The 18,080-nt window shown below is 59.8% G+C and overlaps 2 protein-coding genes across 4 annotated transcripts in view; one reads left to right on the forward strand and one right to left on the reverse strand.

Moving 5' to 3' along the window:
- Nucleotides 1-9,374, forward strand: part of FAM83H (family with sequence similarity 83 member H) — a 16,142-nt gene extending 6,768 nt beyond the window's left edge. For both annotated transcript variants that reach the window (XM_066265468.1, XM_066265469.1), the window contains exons 2-5: nucleotides 3,213-3,674; nucleotides 4,496-4,660; nucleotides 4,741-4,865; nucleotides 5,065-9,374. In XM_066265468.1, coding sequence (XP_066121565.1) covers nucleotides 3,213-3,674; nucleotides 4,496-4,660; nucleotides 4,741-4,865; nucleotides 5,065-7,873 — 3,561 coding nt within the window. In that variant the 3' untranslated portion in view covers nucleotides 7,874-9,374. The remainder of the gene's footprint in view (nucleotides 1-3,212; nucleotides 3,675-4,495; nucleotides 4,661-4,740; nucleotides 4,866-5,064) is intronic.
- MAPK15 (mitogen-activated protein kinase 15) lies at nucleotides 8,134-16,115 on the reverse strand. Of its 2 annotated transcripts, XM_066265495.1 has the most exons (13): nucleotides 16,013-16,115; nucleotides 14,705-14,803; nucleotides 14,441-14,470; nucleotides 14,246-14,336; nucleotides 12,884-13,014; nucleotides 12,625-12,788; nucleotides 12,330-12,469; nucleotides 11,536-11,593; nucleotides 11,062-11,199; nucleotides 10,830-10,935; nucleotides 10,566-10,719; nucleotides 10,156-10,469; nucleotides 8,134-10,034 (listed from the first exon to the last, which is right to left on the reverse strand). In XM_066265495.1, the coding sequence occupies exons 1-13, from the start codon at nucleotides 16,079-16,081 to the stop codon at nucleotides 9,846-9,848; spliced, it is 1,683 nt and encodes a 560-aa protein (XP_066121592.1). In that variant the 5' UTR covers nucleotides 16,082-16,115; the 3' UTR covers nucleotides 8,134-9,845. The 2 variants fall into 2 exon arrangements, with proteins under 2 accessions (XP_066121592.1, XP_066121593.1); XM_066265496.1 differs by lacking the exons at nucleotides 14,441-14,470; nucleotides 14,705-14,803; nucleotides 16,013-16,115 and having other exon boundaries at nucleotides 12,884-12,940; nucleotides 14,246-14,430.
- Between the last annotated feature and the right edge of the window lie 1,965 nt (nucleotides 16,116-18,080).

An 18,080-nucleotide genomic window follows, 5' to 3' on the forward strand; every position in this document is an offset into this window, starting at 1 on the left:
CACCATGCGGAGCATTTACAAATCATGCACAACAGACAAAAAGCATTCGGGCAAGCTCACGTAGTGTTCAGTGCACTGTACACGTGGAGTTCGGAAGTCAAGCGCCAGCCTGTGGCCCTGCTGCGCTGTGATGCGTGGTAAGATAAAGCTATTCATTGCGTTTCCATTTTTGGCCGGCTAGGTCTCTTATCCCCAAGTGTAAAAAGGTTGAAAACCACTGAAATACAGTGTGAGACACCCCCCACCCCACCCTCCATGGTCAGATACAATGTGAGACCTACCTAACACAGGGTAGTCAGATACAATGTAAATCCCCACGTGCACACTGCTCAGATAGGTGTGAGGCTCTCCGTACTGTGATCGACACGGGTGACAACCTGGTACAGCCAGCCCCCCTTCATACCTTCCTGTGGTATTCGTCAGTTGGGTCCTGGTACAATGAAGGCTGTACAGCCACCCCTATGTAATCATGGGCTCTCAGGTCAGTACCCTCACAAAAGAAGGTCAGAACAGCATTCCCTGGAACCAGGCAGCCACTCTGCCTGCTGTGGACTGAGTGGCACATGGGTGTAATACCTCTCCCATCCTCAGGGGGAGCAGGCCAGAACGGCTCCCCAGGTCACTGTATGCAACAGAGCCCTGACCCCCCAACATTCTCGGGCAAGTGTCTCCTGCTCCCTGACCCCTTCAGGTGAGCCTCAGCCAACTGCACATGGGAAGGAGGATGCTGTGGACAGTCTTTCAGAAGGACTGCTACTAGCTCAGACCCAGGAGCCTGGAGCCAGGCAGGAGCACCTGGGGTGGGGTGAGCAGTGCCTGGGGCTCTGCTGGGGTAGATACCCACGTAGTTAGGGGGTGTGTGTGGATGGGCCCTGGGAGCTCAAGGGAGGCCCTCACCTGGCCAGGCGGGGCCATGCATGGGAGGCAGTGACGTTTGGGCAAGTGGTGTGGGTGGAGAGGCACATTCAGAGCCCAGGACAGCCTGACAGTGGTCACAGCAAAGGGCTCCGACTTCATCCTGAACACTGGGGAGGTGACAAAGAAACTTGGAAAGATCACAGCTGCCACACAGGGCTGGGCTTGGCTGGGTTGGGACTCTAAGCTCATGGAGAGGAGAAAGAGGCTGCTGCCCAGATCTGCAAGGGTGTGAAAGAGGGCTGTGGGGAAGGGTGGGGCAAAGGGCAGAGCCAGGGCTAGAGAAGCCTGGGACTGAGTGTGAGCCTTGCAGGATGGATGCTGGTGTGGCTAGGGCAGGGTCGGGAAGCTTTTTGGCTGAGAGAGCCGTGAGAGCCATACAACGACCCGTGTACGTTACACGTTATCCAGTAAAAATTTGGTGGTGTCCCAGAGGCCGGCTGTGATTGGCTCCAGCCACCCGCAACCATGAACACGAGCAATGAATAGATTGTAATACATGAGAATGTTTTATATTTTTAACACTTTTTTTATTAAAGATTTGTCTGAGAGCCAGATGCAGCCATCAAAAGAGCCACGTTTAGCTCACGAGCCGTAGGTTCCCGACCCCCGGGCTAGGGTCTGTGGGTGGAGCTCACCTTGGGCCAGTTGTGTTGGGTCAACCCTGACCACTGCATACTGTGGTGGAGGTGAGGAGCCAGAGAGGCAAGGCAAGTGGCCCTAGGGTCCGGTACCAGGGACAGACAGGCAATAGGTCACTCAGTTTGTCTAGTTATCACAGTGCCAGGGGCCCACAAAAAAGCACTGTCATAGCCTGACCAGGCGGTGGCGCAGTGGATAGAGCGTCTGATTGGGATGTGGATGACCCAGGTTTGAGACCCCAAGCTCATCAGCTTGAACACGAAACTCACCAGCTTGGACCCAAGGTCGCTGGCTCGAGCAAGGGGTTACTTGGTCTGCTGTAGCCTCACGGTCAAGGCACATATGAGAAAGCAATCAATGAACAACTAAGGTGTCGCAACAAAAAACTGATGATTGATGCTTCTCATCTCTCTGTTCCTATCTGTCCCTCGCTCTGACTCTCTCTGTCTCTGTAAAAAAAAAAAAGGCACTGCCATAAAATCAGAAGAAAAGTGTGACTCATAATAAAGAACCCAGTCTGTATTATATGTATACCAACAGTCATAAAATGTTAAGCATTATTTAAAATTGATTTTAGAGAAACAGAGAAGAGAGGAGGGAAAGGGAGGCATTCATTTGTTGTTCCACTTAGTTGTGCATTCATTGGTCACTTCCCGTATGTGCCCTGACCAGAGATCGAACCCACAACCTAGTATGGTGGGAAGTGGGTGGGGCCTGGCCCATGATGGCACAAGGGACAGATCGTGCACCTGGAATGCTGAGGTCCCAGATTCAAAACTCCAAGGTCCCTGGCTTGAGTGCACGGTCACTGGCTTGAGCCCAAGGTTGCTGGCTTAAGCAGAGAGTCCCTGGCTGGCTTGGAGGCCCCTGGTCAAGGCACGTATGAGACGCAATCAATGAACAACTAAAAGTGCTGCAACTATTAGTTGATGTTTCTCATCTCTCTCCCTTCCTCTCTATTTCTTTACTCACTTAAAAAAAAAAGTTGTTGTGGGGCCTGACCAGACACTGGCACAGTAGATAGAGCGTCAGCCTGGATGCTGAGGACCCAGGTTTGAAACCCCGAGGTTGCTGGCTTGGGCGCAGGCTTATCCAGCTGAGCACAGGCTCCCCAGCTTGGGTGTGGGTTTGCTGGCTTGAACGTGGGATCATAGACATGACCCCGTGGTTGCTAGCTTGAACCAAGGTCTCCGGCTGGATCAAGGGGTCACTGGCTCAGCTGGAGCCCTCTGCTCAAGGCACATAAGAGAAAGCAATCGGTGAACAAATAGGGTAATAAGGTGCCACAACAGAATTGATGCTTTTCACCTCTCCCTGTCTTTCTGTCTACCTCTTGCACGCGTGCAAATGTGTGGGACCACCAAGGCCATAAAGTAAACCTGAGTGAGGGTTGTGTGGAGCCAAAGCTGGGGCTCAAGGCCCTCCCTGGGTCCTGGTGAGAGCAGGGGCCCAGGCTGTATGCCCAGAGCAGCTGGAAATGGTACTCTGCTGGGTCTGGGGGTGCCCTGAAGGCCTCATGGCCTGGGCAGAACTCCAAGACCGCCCAGGGTCACTTGACAGCCCTTCCACAACGTATCTATGTATGAGTATAGATACCCACTGGGGAGTGGGCCCAGTACCCCTGCTCTGGCAATGTCTCCCTGTCCCTCCCCCAGGCCCCTGGACCCAACATGGCCCGTCGCTCCCAGAGCTCCTCGCAGGGAGACAACCCCCTGGCACCTGGGTACCTCCCGCCTCATTACAAAGAGTACTATCGCCTGGCAGTGGACGCACTCGCTGAGGGTGGGCCAGAGGCCTACAGCCGCTTCCTGGCATCCGAGGGGGCTCCTGCCTTCCTGTGCCCGGAAGAACTGGACCACGTGAGCCGCCACCTGCGGCTCCCGCAGCACGTCACCCATGAGCCCCCGGAAGGGAGCCCTCCCAATGTGGACATGGATGGCTCCTCAGGCACCTACTGGCCTGTGAACTCAGACCAGGCCGTGCCTGAACTCGACCTGGGCTGGCCCCTGACCTTCGGCTTCCAGGGCACAGAGGTCACAACACTAGTGCAGCCGCCACCACCGGACAGTCCCAGCATCAAGGATGAGGCGCGAAGGATGATCCGCTCTGCCCAACAGGTAAGGCTCTCGTGGGTTTGGTGGGCAGTGGGGAAGTGCAGCCGGGCTGGACCCTGAAGCATGAAGACTGTGAGAGGCGAGAAATGAGCACGCCAGCTTAGCGGTGAAGGTGCGTCCGGCTGTAGCGAGGGCTCCCTGGCAGACTTCTGGCATCACCAAGGGTGTGGATATTGCAGGCGGCTCACTGCATTGTCTGCTTGCCCATGGTCACGGTTGGCGCTCAGGAAGTCCGGGGCTCTGGGATGGCTGGGCCCTCTCCTGGCCCGTACTTATTGTACACACAGTTACCTCAAGTGCTGCCCTTGACCCCGCTGAGGGCTTCTTACGCCCCACCAGCAGTTGGCAAACAGCAAAGGGACCTGTCAGACTGCGGGGACAAGCAGCAGGGGCAGATGCCAGAGATGGCTCCTTCTGCCCAAGGATCGGGAAGTTCAGACGTCTGGGGCAGGGGGTACTGCGGGGGTTTCATTCTCCTTGCCTCTGCCCCATCCAGGGCTCTGCCCAGGGGTGAGCACCCATCCCCAGGTGAAGGACGCCTGTGCCTTATCCCTAACAGGATACAGGCCCTGTGCCTGTGTAGGCCTCCACCTTGGGCCACCCACCCGGCCAGCAGCCCCACATCCCCGCTGACAGCCCCTTCGTCCTCCTCACATTCCCTGACAGGGCCCCATGCTCCCCTGGGACGGGCTAGTAGCTGGTTTGCAGTTTGTCGGTGATGCGGAGGTCCTCCGGGCTGGCTGAGAGGTTTGCCAGAGAAGGGTAGAGACAGCAGAGGGTTCTACCCTTGGTCTTTGACCCGAGCCCCCGCACACACCCCGCAGGTAGTGGCTGTGGTGATGGACATGTTCACGGATGTGGACCTTCTCGGGGAAGTGCTGGAGGCCGCCGCGCGCCGCGTCCCAGTCTACATTCTCCTGGATGAGATGAATGCCCAGCACTTTTTAGACATGGCCGACAAGTGCCGGGTCAACCTGCACCATGTGGATGTGAGTCCAGGTGGCAGCGGGAGGATGCCGGGATGAGGGACAGACCCCTCCGCGGCAACCTAACGCCTCTTCCTCCCCAGTTCCTGCGCGTGCGCACTGTGGCAGGCCCCACCTACTACTGCCGCACTGGGAAGTCCTTCAAGGGCCACGTGAAGGAGAAGTTCCTCCTGGTTGACTGTGCTGTGGTGATGAGTGGAAGCTACAGGTGCGCGCAGCCCCCGCCGCCCCCGCACCTGCCCGCCCGATGCCCTCCCCACAACCCTTATTCCTGTGACCTGCCCCAGCCCTGCTCCATCTGCGTCCCTGCAGACTTGACGCCCCAGCCCCAGCCGCTCAGTCCCGACCCCGCCCACCCGCTGCCTGCCCCGCCCCTCCTTCTGACTCTGGCCCCGCCCCACCCCCAGCTTCATGTGGTCCTTCGAGAAGATCCACCGCAGCCTGGCACACGTGTTCCAGGGAGAGCTGGTCTCCAGTTTCGACGAGGAGTTCCGCATCCTCTTTGCACAGTCTGAGCCGCTGGTGCCCTCGGCTGGGGCGCTGACCCGCATGGACGCATATGCCCTAGCTCCATACGCAGGGGCTGGGCCCCTGATGGGTGGCCAGGTGGCCGGTGTGCCAACCCCTTTCTCCTTCCCAAAGCGAGCTCACCTCTTGTTCCCACCGCCTCGGGAAGAGGGCCTGGGCTTCCCCTCCTTCCTCGACCCTGACCGTCACTTCCTGTCGGCCTTCCGCCGGGAGGAACCACTGCGGATGCCCGGGGGAGCCTTGGAGCCGCATGCGGGGCTGCGGCCGCAGCCACGTAGATGGGACATAGAGGCCGGACCAGCTGCTGAGCTCACAGGCTCACGGGGCGTCTTCCAGGCACGGCAGCTGGAGATGGACTCCTTCAAGCGTCACAGCTACGCAGCTGCTGATGGCACCGGCGGCGCCGTGGAGAACTTTGCGGCCGCACGGCAGGTGTCACGACAGATGTTCCTAAGCCACGGTGATGACTTCCGCTTCCAGACCAGCCACTATCACCGCGACCAGCTCTACCAGCAGCATTACCAGTGGGACCCACAGTTTGCGCCGATGCGCCAACAGGGTCTATTCGAGAAGCTGCGTGCTGGCCGCTCTGGCTTCGCAGATCCTGAGGACTTCGCCTTGGGCTCCGGGCCACGCTTCCCCGAGCTTGGACTGGATGGACACCAGCGACTGGACTACGTGCCATCCAGTGAATCACGTGAGGTGCGCCATGGCTCGGACCCAGTCTTCCGGCCCGGACCCCGCGGCCTGGAACCCAGCGAGGCCCCACGCCCCAACCTAGGCCACCGCTTCCCCTGCCAGGCAGCAGTGCGGCTGGGCCCCGAGCCGGGGCTGGAGGTGGAGCCTGAGCGCAGGGTGGGGCCCGAGGGGCGGGCAGGACTAAGACACTGGCGCCTCGCCTCCTATCTGAGCAGCTGCCATGGCGAGGACGGAGGCGACGAGGGTCTGCCACTACCCATGGAGACCGAGTCTAACGAAGACGACGTGCTAGTTTCTGGGGTCAGGGTGGCCGCCGGGGACCTGCTTCCCTCGGCTTTCCGTCTGCCCCCATCCTTCCCAGCCAAGGGCCTGGTGTCGGGCTCTGGCGGTGGTGGCGGTGGCGGTGATGGTGATGGCTCTGAGCGTGAGGGCCCTGAGGAGGCAGGCCTGGCCAAGCAAGACTCTTTCCGCTCGCGCCTGAACCCCCTGATTCAGCGCAGCTCGCGGCTTCGCTCTTCGCTCATCTTTGCCTCGCAGGCCGAGGGCATGGGTGGGGCCACGGCAGGCACAACCGAAAAGGTGCAGCTGATGCACAAGGAGCAGGCGGTCAGTGAGATGCTGGGCCCCGGGGGTGAGGCCGTGCGCTCTGCTGCCTCCACCAAGGTAGCCGAGCTTCTGGAGAAGTACAAGGGCCCAGCTCGTGATCCTGGCGCTGCAGGGGCCACAGCGGTGACAGGTGCCAGCTACAGCAAGGCAGTTGTGTCCCAGGCATGGCGGGAGGAGGTGGCAGCGCCCGGGGGTGCAGGGGGCGAGCAGCGCAGCCTCGAGAGTTGCCTGATCGACCTGCGCGACTCCTTCGCACAGAAGCTGCACCAGGAGGCTGAGCGGCAGCCAGGAGCTGCCACACTCACTGCTACCCAGCTGCTCGACACTCTGGGCCGGAGTGGCACCGACAGGCTGCCCTCCCGCTTCCTCCTGTCCCAGAGCCTCTCCACCTCTCGACAGGGGCAGGGGCGGGACAGCCCCCCAGTGGAAGAACCCCACTCGGAGCCCAAAGGGAGCCCCACCACAGCCTACCCCGAGCGGAAGGGGAGCCCCACACCTGGGTTTCCCACCGGCAGAGGCAGCCCAACTGCAGGATTTATTGAGCAGAAGGGGGGCGTCACCTCAGCCCATCCTGATCGGAGGGGCAGTCCGATACCCCCTGTGCCAGAGCGCAGGGGTAGCCCAGTGCCTCCTGTGCCAGAACGCAGGGGCAGCCTCACCCCTACCTTCTCCGGAGAGTCTCCGAAGACCGGGCCCACGGAGGAGGCACCTACTGGCCCCATGGAAGTCCTGCGTAAAGGCTCCCTGCGCCTCCGGCAGCTGCTGAGCCCCAAGAGTGAGCGGCGCACAGAGGATGAGGGCGGCTTCCCAGCCCCGCAGGAGAATGGGCAGCCTGAGAGCCCCCGGCGGCCATCGCTGAGCCGGAGTGACAGCACTGAGGCGGCCCCCGGAGAGGAGCGGGTTCCACGGGGTCGCACAGGCTCGGCCACGACCAACGCCTTGTACAGCAGCAACCTGCGGGATGACACAAAAGCCATTCTGGAGCAGATCAGCGCCCAAGGCCAGAAGCACCGGGGAGTCCCCGCCCCCACCCCGGCCCACAGCAGCCCCGATATCGGTCGCCCACCAGCTGCCGGCGGCCTGGCCCCAGACATGTCTGACAAGGACAAATGTTCGGCCATTTTTCGCTCGGACAGTCTGGGGACACAAGGCCGGCTGAGCCACACGCTGCCCGGCAGCGCGGAGGAGCGCGACCGGCTGCTGCGCCGCATGGAGAGCATGCGCAAGGAGAAGCGCGTCTACAGCCGCTTCGAGGTCTTCTGCAAGAAAGAGGAGGCCGGCAGCCCAGGCGGTGGCGAGGGCGCATCAGAGGAGGACGCCAGGGACAGCAAGGTGGGCAAGTTCATGCCCAAGATCCTAGGTACATTCAAAAACAAGAAGTGAGTGCCCTGGCTCTCGGGCCGCTGCAGTTTGGAACTGGGCCGAGCGCTGCCAGAGCTGTGCTGCACTTGGGGTCACCCGGTCGATACTCTGCCTCTTGCCGCTGCTGGCTCTGCTTTCTTGGGCTGAAGCTGCTCGCTGTCCCATGCCTTATTCCCCCAACTCACGTCTCTTCTCAGCACCCCAGTCTCTAGGCCCCTGCCTCTCCCTGAAACGTCTGCCTGCACCATCTCTTTGGGCTGTAGGTCTCCTTTGGGCCATCCTTCACCTCAGGGACCACCTCTTTGTGCCTTAGGCTCTGGTTCTCTCGGAGCCTTATGTCTCAGGGCTTCTGTGTCTCAGGGCTCCCCTCTGCGCACACACACCGTCCTGGCTGTGCTGTGTCTTCACTCTGCTGCCCCTTGGCTGTCTCCTGGCAGTTCCGTTCTCTCTCTGGGCCTTCCACCTCCTCAGGGCCCGCTGTCTCCACCTCCATCTTGCCCTGTCCATCTCCCACCTCCTGACCTCTTTCTTGGTGGCCGTCCTTTCACTGTGCAAAGGCAGTGCTGGTTGCTGACAGTTTGTGGGTAGGGACAAAGGACCCCAAAGGGCTGCCCTGCCCCCAAGACCTGAAGCAGACCTGGCCACCCCTTCAGCAAGACTCCCGGCCGTGAGTGACAGCACCAGGCCTCAGTGATGTGACCCAGCCCCGTGAAGGGTCCTCATCTTACAGACACATTCACAGCCAGAAAGGGGATGGACGTGTAGTGCTTACACTTGAACAGGCGAGAACAGAGTACTCAGTCTGGTGGCTCCTGAGCCCCAGCCCACCAGGCCCACTGGTGCCCGACGTGCCGAGTGTGGTCCTTGCCCTGCAGGTGCCCAGCTCCCACTTCCCTGCACCCCTTCCTCTTTTTCAACAGCCTGCAAACTGTCCATCATTCCCCACTTACCTGGCATCTCTCTCTCCAGCCGAGAATAACTGATTTGGTACGACACATTTTGGCACCAAATGCTTAGAAGGTCTCCCCACTCGCTGTAGGTGCTATACCTGTGTGAAATGAGTTTCTGCTATTTCTTTTCTAATAGCTTTTTGGGTTTTTTAAGTGTAAGAATCCCAATCACTTAGAACGGAAAAGGATTTAAGAAACAAGGGCACTGGGCAAAGGCAGCAGCAGTTCTGACTCAGAGCACACTTTCATACTCTTGACAGCTCACAGTCTGGTCACCAAAGCCACCGCCCAGGTAGAGATGATGGCAAGGACTTTCATTCAGGTGGCAAAGGTCATGGGGAGCCACATGAGCTCGAGTTTGCAGACACATGTTTCCATGTGGCGTGGTGCTTAGGGAGGGCTGGCAAAAGAAGTGGACCTTTGAAGGTGGTCACTAGAGGCCATTGGCTGGGCGCCCAGTTGGAGCCCTGGGATCCTCCTGTCTGCATCCCACGTATCTTGCTGAATACCACAGCTCCACAAATGTGATTCTGAACATTTTGGTGTTAATAAAACACGAGCACAAAATCTTACATGTTCCCAGATATATACAGTCACCCAAATACATGCCGTAACCTTTAGCCTTCTGCTCCAGCACCAGGCAGGCCCTAAGGTGCCTTGGGCCTAGAGAGAAAGGTTGGATGCTGGACAGACAGGAGCCGCAGGGTAACAGCAGACGGGTACCCAGAAGGGTTTGGGCTCATGGAGTCCCTCACTGAGGAGGGCAGGCAGGCAGGCAGGCTGGGGACAGACAGAACTTTATTGGAGCAGGTGATTGGAGATGGAGTGGGACCCTCCTCTCCCCTTGAGAGGACCGGACAAACTTCCCATGATTCCAGTGTGGCCAAGGAAGCAGAAGAGGGAAGTGGGGTTAGCAAGCGCTGGGACTTCGGGGCGAATCCGCAGGCAGAGTGGCCAATGGTCATCTGGAGACTGGGCAGGGGCACGGGGCCTAGCCACGGGCTCAGAGACCCAGTGGGGCAGGGTAGTAGGCAGAGAGCGGCTCACACGTGCGGTCCTGGGAGCAGGGGCAGGTGGTCCAGTGCCGAGTAGCAGACTGTACCGTAGGCTTGGGAGTAGCCCCCGAGCGCGGCCCTGGCGGCCCCCTGAGCCCCCTGTGAGGCCGAGCTGCTGAACATCCTCCGCCCAGGCCTGGGCTCGCGCAGGGCTTCCTCAGGACGCGGGAGAGAGACCTGCAATGTCGGGGGTCCTTGTGAGAGGATGGGGTGGGGCTGAGGAGAGGGGAGGGCCAGGCGGGAGAAAACCCGAGGTCTGAGGGGGCCATGAAGAAGGGCTGGAGGGAGGCGGACTCACCCGTGTTGCACCGGCTGCCCTGAGCCTACTGCCCGAGTCCCGGTCACTCCGGATTAGGGCCTGAATGGCCACCTGGGCGGCGGCTTGCGAGGTCAGGGAGGGCGCCACTCCCTGCACATGGGGCTTCACCTGGGAAGCACAGCGGAGGGGTCCTCCCGTGCCCACCCTTACACGACCTACCCACGAGGGTGCCGAGGGGGACTCCGCCGTTGCCCCAGGGGGGCTTGCCTCACTCCCCGAACCTCCTGGGGGCAGAGGCCAGAGCAGGGGCGCCGAGTTCTGCCTGGTAACGTGCTTGGCTCTGCCAGGGCCGTCTGTGGGGTCAGAAGATCCACCCCGGGGTTAGGAGTCCCGCAAGTCAAGTCCGGCGGCCCCACACCGAAGGGGCCAGTCCTGGTCACATCGCTCACCGTGTGCGGGGCGGTGACCCAGGTCTTGCGCGGGCGCGCGTGAGGGCAGTTGGGCCACAGCTCTGGGTTGGAGCGCGCAGGCCTGGGGCAGGGGGGCTCCCCCCAGGCCCTTCTCTCGTGGGGCGCGGCTGCCGCCTCTGCGCTCCAGGATCATCTGCGGGAGGAGGGCCGCGCGCGTGGGTGTGCGTATTGGGAGCTGCTGAGGCGGGGGGAGGCCTCGAGGGAACAGGGATGGGGAGTGATGGCGGCCACCATTTGGAGCACCTGATAGAGGTGGCTGCGATACTCCCGGGCCGTGAGCTGGACACCTTCCTGCACCGGGAGCTGCACGTCCGCCTCCAGTGTCCACTCGCGGGCTGGGCAGTGGAACCTAAGAGAGCCCGGGAGGCGGTTAAGGGAGAAGCAAGACCCGGGCTCCAGTCAAGCGAGCCTGTCAGGCCGATCCCAGGTCGGGCAGCGGGGCGCCGGGGCACAGACCGGCCTCCCCAGCCCCTACCTCTGCACGTAGGGGTGCTGCAGTGCCTGGGCCGCGCTGAGCCGCTTGTCGGGGGCGAACACCAGCAGTCGCCTGAGGAGGTCCAGGGCCTCCGGGGGCGTGTCCGCCGGCAGGAGAGTGTCCAGCGTCTGCCGCGGCCTGCCAGTACCAGCGAGGCGTCTCTTGTCCAGGTCAGGCCCCTCCCCACATCGGCGTCTCTGGCCCAAGCTCAATCTGTCCCCTACCCCCCTTAACTGTCTCAGGATCCCCCCCCCCACCCATGCACGACCCTCAGGCCGCAGGGGAGGGTCCTCTCTTATCTACCCCACTGCCACCACCTGCTCAAACAGCTCCTGTGGGTTCCCCCTACCCTGCCGTGGGAGCACACTGGGGACCTCTTTTAGCATGTCCAGTGGTTGCTGGGTTGGGGTCTGTACTGGTCAGCAAGGACACAGGAGGAGTGCTGGAGCCCGGCTCCCAAGCACCTGCACTCACCGCCTGGCCAGGTGGTGCAGAACCGAGGCGCTGTAACCTGAGCCCAGGGCCAGGAGCTCTGCGGGATTGGTGGCAGGAGGTGGTGTGATCAGGAGGGGTGGTCTGTGTCCAGCCCTCAGAGGGGGAACTCAGGGAGGTCTGTGTCCAGCCTTGCCTTCTGGTCCCCTGCAGTGACTCTCTCTGTCCAGGTCTGGGATTATGGCATAAGCTCGAACCTTGACTATCTGGACCTGGGCATGCACACCTCTGCCAGCCTCTGCACACCTTTACACCTTCAACATGTAGCCGTGCTCACGCGCCTTCATCCGTGGAGGGGCCCCTTGCCCTCTCCACCCAGGAAAGCAGAGACTTGGGGAGAGACGGGGTTCCCCTGACCTGGTCCTCGCCTCCCTCCCTTCCCACCCCACCCTCAGGAAGAGGAAGGATACCGCCCCGCGCCCACTGCCCACCCCTGCCCTCCCACGTCCCACTGCTGCCTTCTTCCACCTCTTCCCCCAACCTCCCCAGCGCCAGGACAGGGCAGGTCCTGCCCCTGCCACCACTCCGAGGGCTGCTGCTCTCGTCCTGACTTAACTGGACCCTTCATGTGTCCTGCTGGACCCTCATGGGCCCCGTGGCCTTGCACACTGTCCAGTGGCTCCCTGGAGCCCCCAACCCTGGGCTCAGCCTACCTATCCAGTTGTCCTGAGGCTTCTGGCCCCACCCCTCCCCCTCCCCGTGAGTCCTGGCCTGTCGGGTGCTGTGCTCCTCCGGCCTTGCGCTCTGGCCAGCCAGCGGACACCCGCCTCGCTCACCCTCCTCGGACGGTGGTGGGATGGTCTGGAGGATCAGCTCCAGCTGGTGGAGGGTGGAGGTGCCGGGGAACAGGGGTTTCCCACGCAGCATCTCCCCCAGGATGCAGCCCAGGCTCCACATGTCCACGCCCAGGGTATACCTAGGGCAGGGGTGGGTGTGGAAGAGGGGTACTCCAGTGGGCGGGGTCCAGGATGCTGGCAGGGGGCAGAGGAAGGGCCCGACTGGGCAAGAGGGCAGGGGTCGGGGGTCGGCAGGGGAGGTGCTGTCGACTGGAGAGGAGGGTGTCCCTGTTACCGGCTGGAGGACAGCAGCACTTCTGGAGCCCGGTACCAGCGTGTGGCCACATATTGTGTCAGGGCCAGGTCCTTGGGCCCCTCGGGGAGGCTGTTGAGGGGGCGGGCCAGGCCGAAGTCACAGAGCTTCACCAGGCAGCTAGCGTCCAGCAGAACATTGGATGGCTGGAGGAGAGAAGGCGGGCTCAGGGCTGATGGGCCAGGGCAGTGGGGACACGGTGGGGACGGGCCAGGGGCAGTGGACAGAGAGCGGGCGGCACCTTCTGGTCCCGGTGGATGACATGTCCCGAGTGGATGAACTTGGTGGCCCGCAGCAGCTGGTAGAAGATGTAGCGCTTGTGGATGCCCTTCAGTAGTCCGCCCTTGCCGATGACGGCGTGCAGGTCGGTGTCTGGGGTGAGGGCGTGCAGGTCGGTGTCTGGGGTGTGGGCGTGCAGGTCGGTGTCTGGGGTGTGGGCGTGCAGGTCGGTGTCTGGGGTGTGGGCGTGCAGGTCGGTGCCTGGGGTGTGGGCGTGCAGGTCGGTGCCTGGGGTGTGGGCGTGCAGGTCGGTGCCTGGGGTGTGGGCGTGCAGGTCGGTGTCTGGGGTGTGGGCGTGCAGGTCGGTGTCTGGGGTGTGGGCGTGCAGGTCGGTGTCTGGGGTGTGGGCGTGCAGGTCGGTGTCTGGGGTGTGGGCGTGCAGGTCGGTGTCTGGGGTGTGGGCGTGCAGGTCAGTGTCTGGGGTGTGGGCGTGCAGGTCAGTGTCTGGGGTGTGGGCATGCAGGTCGGTGTCTGGGGTGTGGGCATGCAGGTCGGTAAGGAGGGGTCCGGGTTCACCCTGGGGTCCTGGGGAGAGCAGGCAGCTCTGTCCCGATCTGAGCCCTCGCAGGGGTACCCCTGTCCACCCCACTGCCCACAGTCCCCAGGCCCCACTGGCCACCCTCAGGGCCACATGGACTGCCCAGCGGTGCCTGCAGGCATCTTGGGCCTGCGCATTGTCTTTGTTGGTACGGCAAGAGGTTTGTGGAGTTATTTATTTTATTACAAATTTTAATTTATTGTGTTAACGTGGATTCAAGTGTCCTACGCAATAGAACATCGTCACCCCCCAACCACGTGTCCCCCTCCCCCTAACTCCCTCTCCCTCTTCCGCCTGGTATTACTTTTGATACTTTATTTTACGCCTTTGTTTTATTATTGTTTTTTAAAATGTATTGACTGATTTTACCGAGAGAGGAAGGGAGAGAGAGAGAGAGAGACAGGAGCATCAATCCATGCTTGTATGTGCCCTGTCCAGGGGTCAAACTAGCCATCTCTGTGCTTGGAGACGATGCTCTAACAACCTGAACTATCCAGCCAGGGCCATGCCTTTGTTTTATAAAACAAGTAGAAGAAGGAAAGGCGCTGTGACCACTGGGCAGAAGGGGGTGGAGTCAGGGTGGGGTCTGCTACCACCAAAGGCCAGCACTTGCCAGCTGTTTGTTTTGGGCTCAAGGATGCTGCCCCAAGGTCAGGGCACTGGTCACTGAAGGAAGCTGAGCCACAGAGGGACACACAGAGGTCCAGACAGGCCACGTGGGCAGGCGGGGGAGGTGGTTCCAGGCTAGGACAAGGTGAGGCTGGTGGCTGGCGAGGCCTCACTCACCCATAGACTCAAACACCAGGTATATGTCCCTGTCATTCTCTGCCCGGATCACATCCAGAAGCCTGATGATGTTTGGATGGTTCCCAAATTCCTGGGGACAGAGCCAGGGGCTGTGTTCGGGGCTGGAGGGGCTCGGTTTCCCCCGTCTGGGGAGACTGCGCCCGGGTGAAGTGGGTGAATGCCTTGGCCACTGACCTGGAGCAGCGTGATTTCCCGGAACGTTCTCTGGAATGAGACAGAAACTCAAGTGTGTGTGGAATCAAAAGAACCCAGAGGGGTTGGTGCTCTGCACCCACAGCCCCCAGACGGCAAGCGCGGTGTCTCACCCCCCAGACAGCGAGCGGGGTGTCTCAGGGCAATTCCGGAAACCCGCTATGACTGGGCTCCCAGGCACTGAGGTAAGAGGGGTGAGCCCACAGCCCCGCCCCACGCCTTCCTACACTTTCCTCCCATGATTACCTGGGCATCTGTCTTGTTGCTAAAGGCATCAAAGATTTTCTTAATGGCCACAACCTCGCCAGTCCTCCGATCCACCGCCTTCCATACAATCCCATAGGCCTGGGGAGAAAGGAGGTCAGCCTCCCAATTGGCCAGCCCCCCACCCGCCAGACAGCCCTGCCTGACGACAAGGCTCCCCCGTCCAGCCCTGGCTGCTGGGAGGGGTGGGACCATGGTGAGGGCCGTGATGCCGGGCGAGGCCCCCGCCACAGCAGGCTGCCCATGACCCAAGCATCTTTTGGAGCGGGGTGACAGGCAGCCAGGGGAGATGGAGGACAGGGTGGGTTGGGGTCTAGGGCAGGACCGTTCTCCAGGCATCCTAACTGAACACTCACATACTCCGTCCAGCCTGTCGGCAAATCCTATCAGCTCCTCCTTCAGAATTCATCAGACTCTGACCATTTCTGCTATCTCTGCTGCCCACACCCCAGTTTGAGCATCCTGAGTCCCTCACCTGGCTAGCAGAAACTAGATCTTAACTCTGTACTCTCCCTTGCTCCCGATCCCCATCCTCCAGAGTGAGCAGGGTGGGCCTGGTAAAGTGGCACCAATAGCTGCTACGACTCTCCGTGTCACTAAAAGTATAAGCCAAGGTGCCCAAAGCCCCACATGACTGACCCCTCCTCTAGTCACTTATATCCAGTCTCAGCAACTATGCTGTTCCTCCCAAAGCCAAGCAGGTCCTGACCTCAGGGCCTTTGCACTTGCTGTGTGCACTGTCTGAACTGCTCTTTTTTCCCTTTCTGCTTGAACACACACGTGCGTGCACAGTCACACACATCTTCCCATACACAATCCCACGGGCTCACTCACAATCACAAATACACATGGGCTCACACATGCTTCTGGATCCCAGTCCGTGCCAACTGCATTCACCCACTGGGGCCCTTCCCACCCTCTTCCCTCAGTGACTGGAGCATCCTGTGGGCACTGGGAGACACAGCCTGGAGACACAGCCCGGGAGCAGAGTCTGATGAATTCTGAGGGCAGCCAGTGGGTGCGGCGGCCTGAGATCCCTGGGGACCCTGGCTGTCACCTGCCTCCCACAGCACTGTCCCTGAGAAGTTTCCTGGGAGTAGGCAATGTTAGAGTCCTGTTACAGGAAACTGAGGCACGGAGGGGCTCGGTGGCTTGTCCAAAGGCACACCCCCAGTCGGTTGGAGGCAACGCGGGAGCCTAGGAGGACCCAGAGAGCGAAGGAAAGAGACCCAGGACTGGCCTTGCAGGTGGCCTGTCCCCACGGACATGCGGGCGCTTCCCCGGGCTCACCCCCTTCCCGAGCCGCCGCTTCAGCAGGTATCGCTGGGCTACGTGAGGATCCACCTCCGCGGCGTACATGCCAGGCTGGTGGGCAGCGGGAGGCCACCCGGGCTGGTCTGGAACTGTTGAACCCGGTTGCCTTGGGAACCGGCGGCAGGGCGTCCCTGGCGCCTGCGCCAGGCCGGGGGAGGCGGGGTCTGCAGCCCATCCCCGCCCAATCCGGGGCGGTTGGGGAGCATCTCCCGGCAGTTCCGCCTGCTGTGTACTTCCCCCGACCCCCCAGCCCCAGAGTAGGTACCCTCTGCGCCCCCAGCCCCGGGGAGGCTCTGCCGCCTCCAGAACCCTCTCTGGCAACTCTGAGCCTATGCACGGAGGTGAGTATTATACAAAATACTCAAGGAAAGCCATAGTCTTAATTAAGTACCATAAACCAAAGATCAACACATTTAAAAGCATTGACATCACACAGATTATGTCCTGTGATCCCACAAAGTTGAACTAGAAGTAAAGAACAGCCCTGGCCAGTTAGCTCAATCAGTTGCAGTGTTCTCCCAACTGCCAAGGATTTGGGCTCCGTTTCTGGTCAGGGCACAGATGGGAAGCAACCAAGCATCCATAAACGAGCGGAACACCGAATGGCTGCTTCTCTCTCTCTCTCTCAAAGCAATAAATAAATGAAAATAAATAACTAAGATATTTGTAAACAAACCTCACCCGCCCCCCCCCAAAAAAAAGGATTTGGAGATTAAACAACACACTTCTAAATAAATAATGTGTCAAAGAAGTCATGAGGGCCCTGGCAGAGCAGCTCAGTGGGTTAGAGGGTCATCCTTCCCCTAAGCCAAAGTTGGCCAGTTCAATCCTAGGTCAAGGCACATGCAAGAGTCAACTAACGGATGCATGAATAAGTGAAACAACAAATCAGTGTTTCTCTCTCTCTCTCTAACTTCCTCTTTCTCTAAAATCAATTTTTTAAAAAAGTCGTGCTCTGGCCAGGGGCCAGGTGGATAGAATCTCCTCTTGGAATGCTGAGGTTGCCGGTTCGAGCCCCGCATCAGGAACCAATAAGAAGCAAGCAATGGGTGCACAACTAAGTGGAACAAGTTGATGCTTCCCTCGCTCTCTCTTTCTCTCCCCTCTTTTCTCTCAAAAATCAATAGAAAAATAAATAAAAGTCATGAGAGAGGCCCTGCCGGTTGGCTCACCGGTAGAGCGTCGGGCTGGCGTGCAGGGGACCCGGGTTCGATTCCCGGCCAGGGCACATAGGAGAAGCGCCCATTTACTTCTCCACCCCCACCCCCTCCTTCCTCTCTGTCTCTCTCTTCCCCTCCCGCAGCCAAGGCTCCATTGGAGCAAAGATGGCCCGGGTGCTGGGGATGGCTCCTTGGCCGCTGCCCCAGGCACTAGAGTGGCTCTGGTCACGGCATAGTGATGCCCCGGAGGGGCAGAGCATTGCTCCCTGGTGGGCGTGCCGGGTGGATCTCGGTCGGGCGCATGCGGGAGTCTGTCTAACTCTCTCTCCCTGTTTCCAGCTTCAGAAAAATACAAAAAAAAATTTTAAAAAAAGTCATGAGAGAAATTGTAAGTTATTTTGAACTGAATGAGAATGAAAACGATAACAGCTAAGAAAATTGTGGAGTGCAGCCAAAGCGACCCTGAGAAGGAAACTTATCATTCTAAATGCCTATATTGGAAAAGTTTTAGTTTCCACCTTAACAAGCCAGAAAGAGAGAGAGAGAATTAAACTCAAAGTAGGTAGAAAGAATGAAATAATAAAGATAAGGAATTACTGAGATGGAAAGTGGACAAGCAAGAGGGAAAACCAATAAAAAGCTAGTCCTTTGAATAAATAAAAAAATGTAGCTGGACTGATTAAAATTAAAATCATTTTGTGTGTGTGTGTGTGGTAGAGACAGAGAGAGGGACAGACAGACAGGAAGGGAGAGAGATGAGAAACATCAGTTCTTCGTTGCGGCTCCTTAGTTGTTCATTGACTGATTTCTCATATGCGCCTTGGCCTGGGTGCTACAGCAGACTGAGTGACTCCTTGCTCGAGCCAGTGACCTTGGGCTCAAGC

The sequence above is a fragment of the Saccopteryx bilineata genome, chromosome 3 (assembly GCF_036850765.1).
Source record: "Saccopteryx bilineata isolate mSacBil1 chromosome 3, mSacBil1_pri_phased_curated, whole genome shotgun sequence".
Taxonomy (NCBI): Eukaryota; Metazoa; Chordata; class Mammalia; order Chiroptera; family Emballonuridae; genus Saccopteryx; species Saccopteryx bilineata.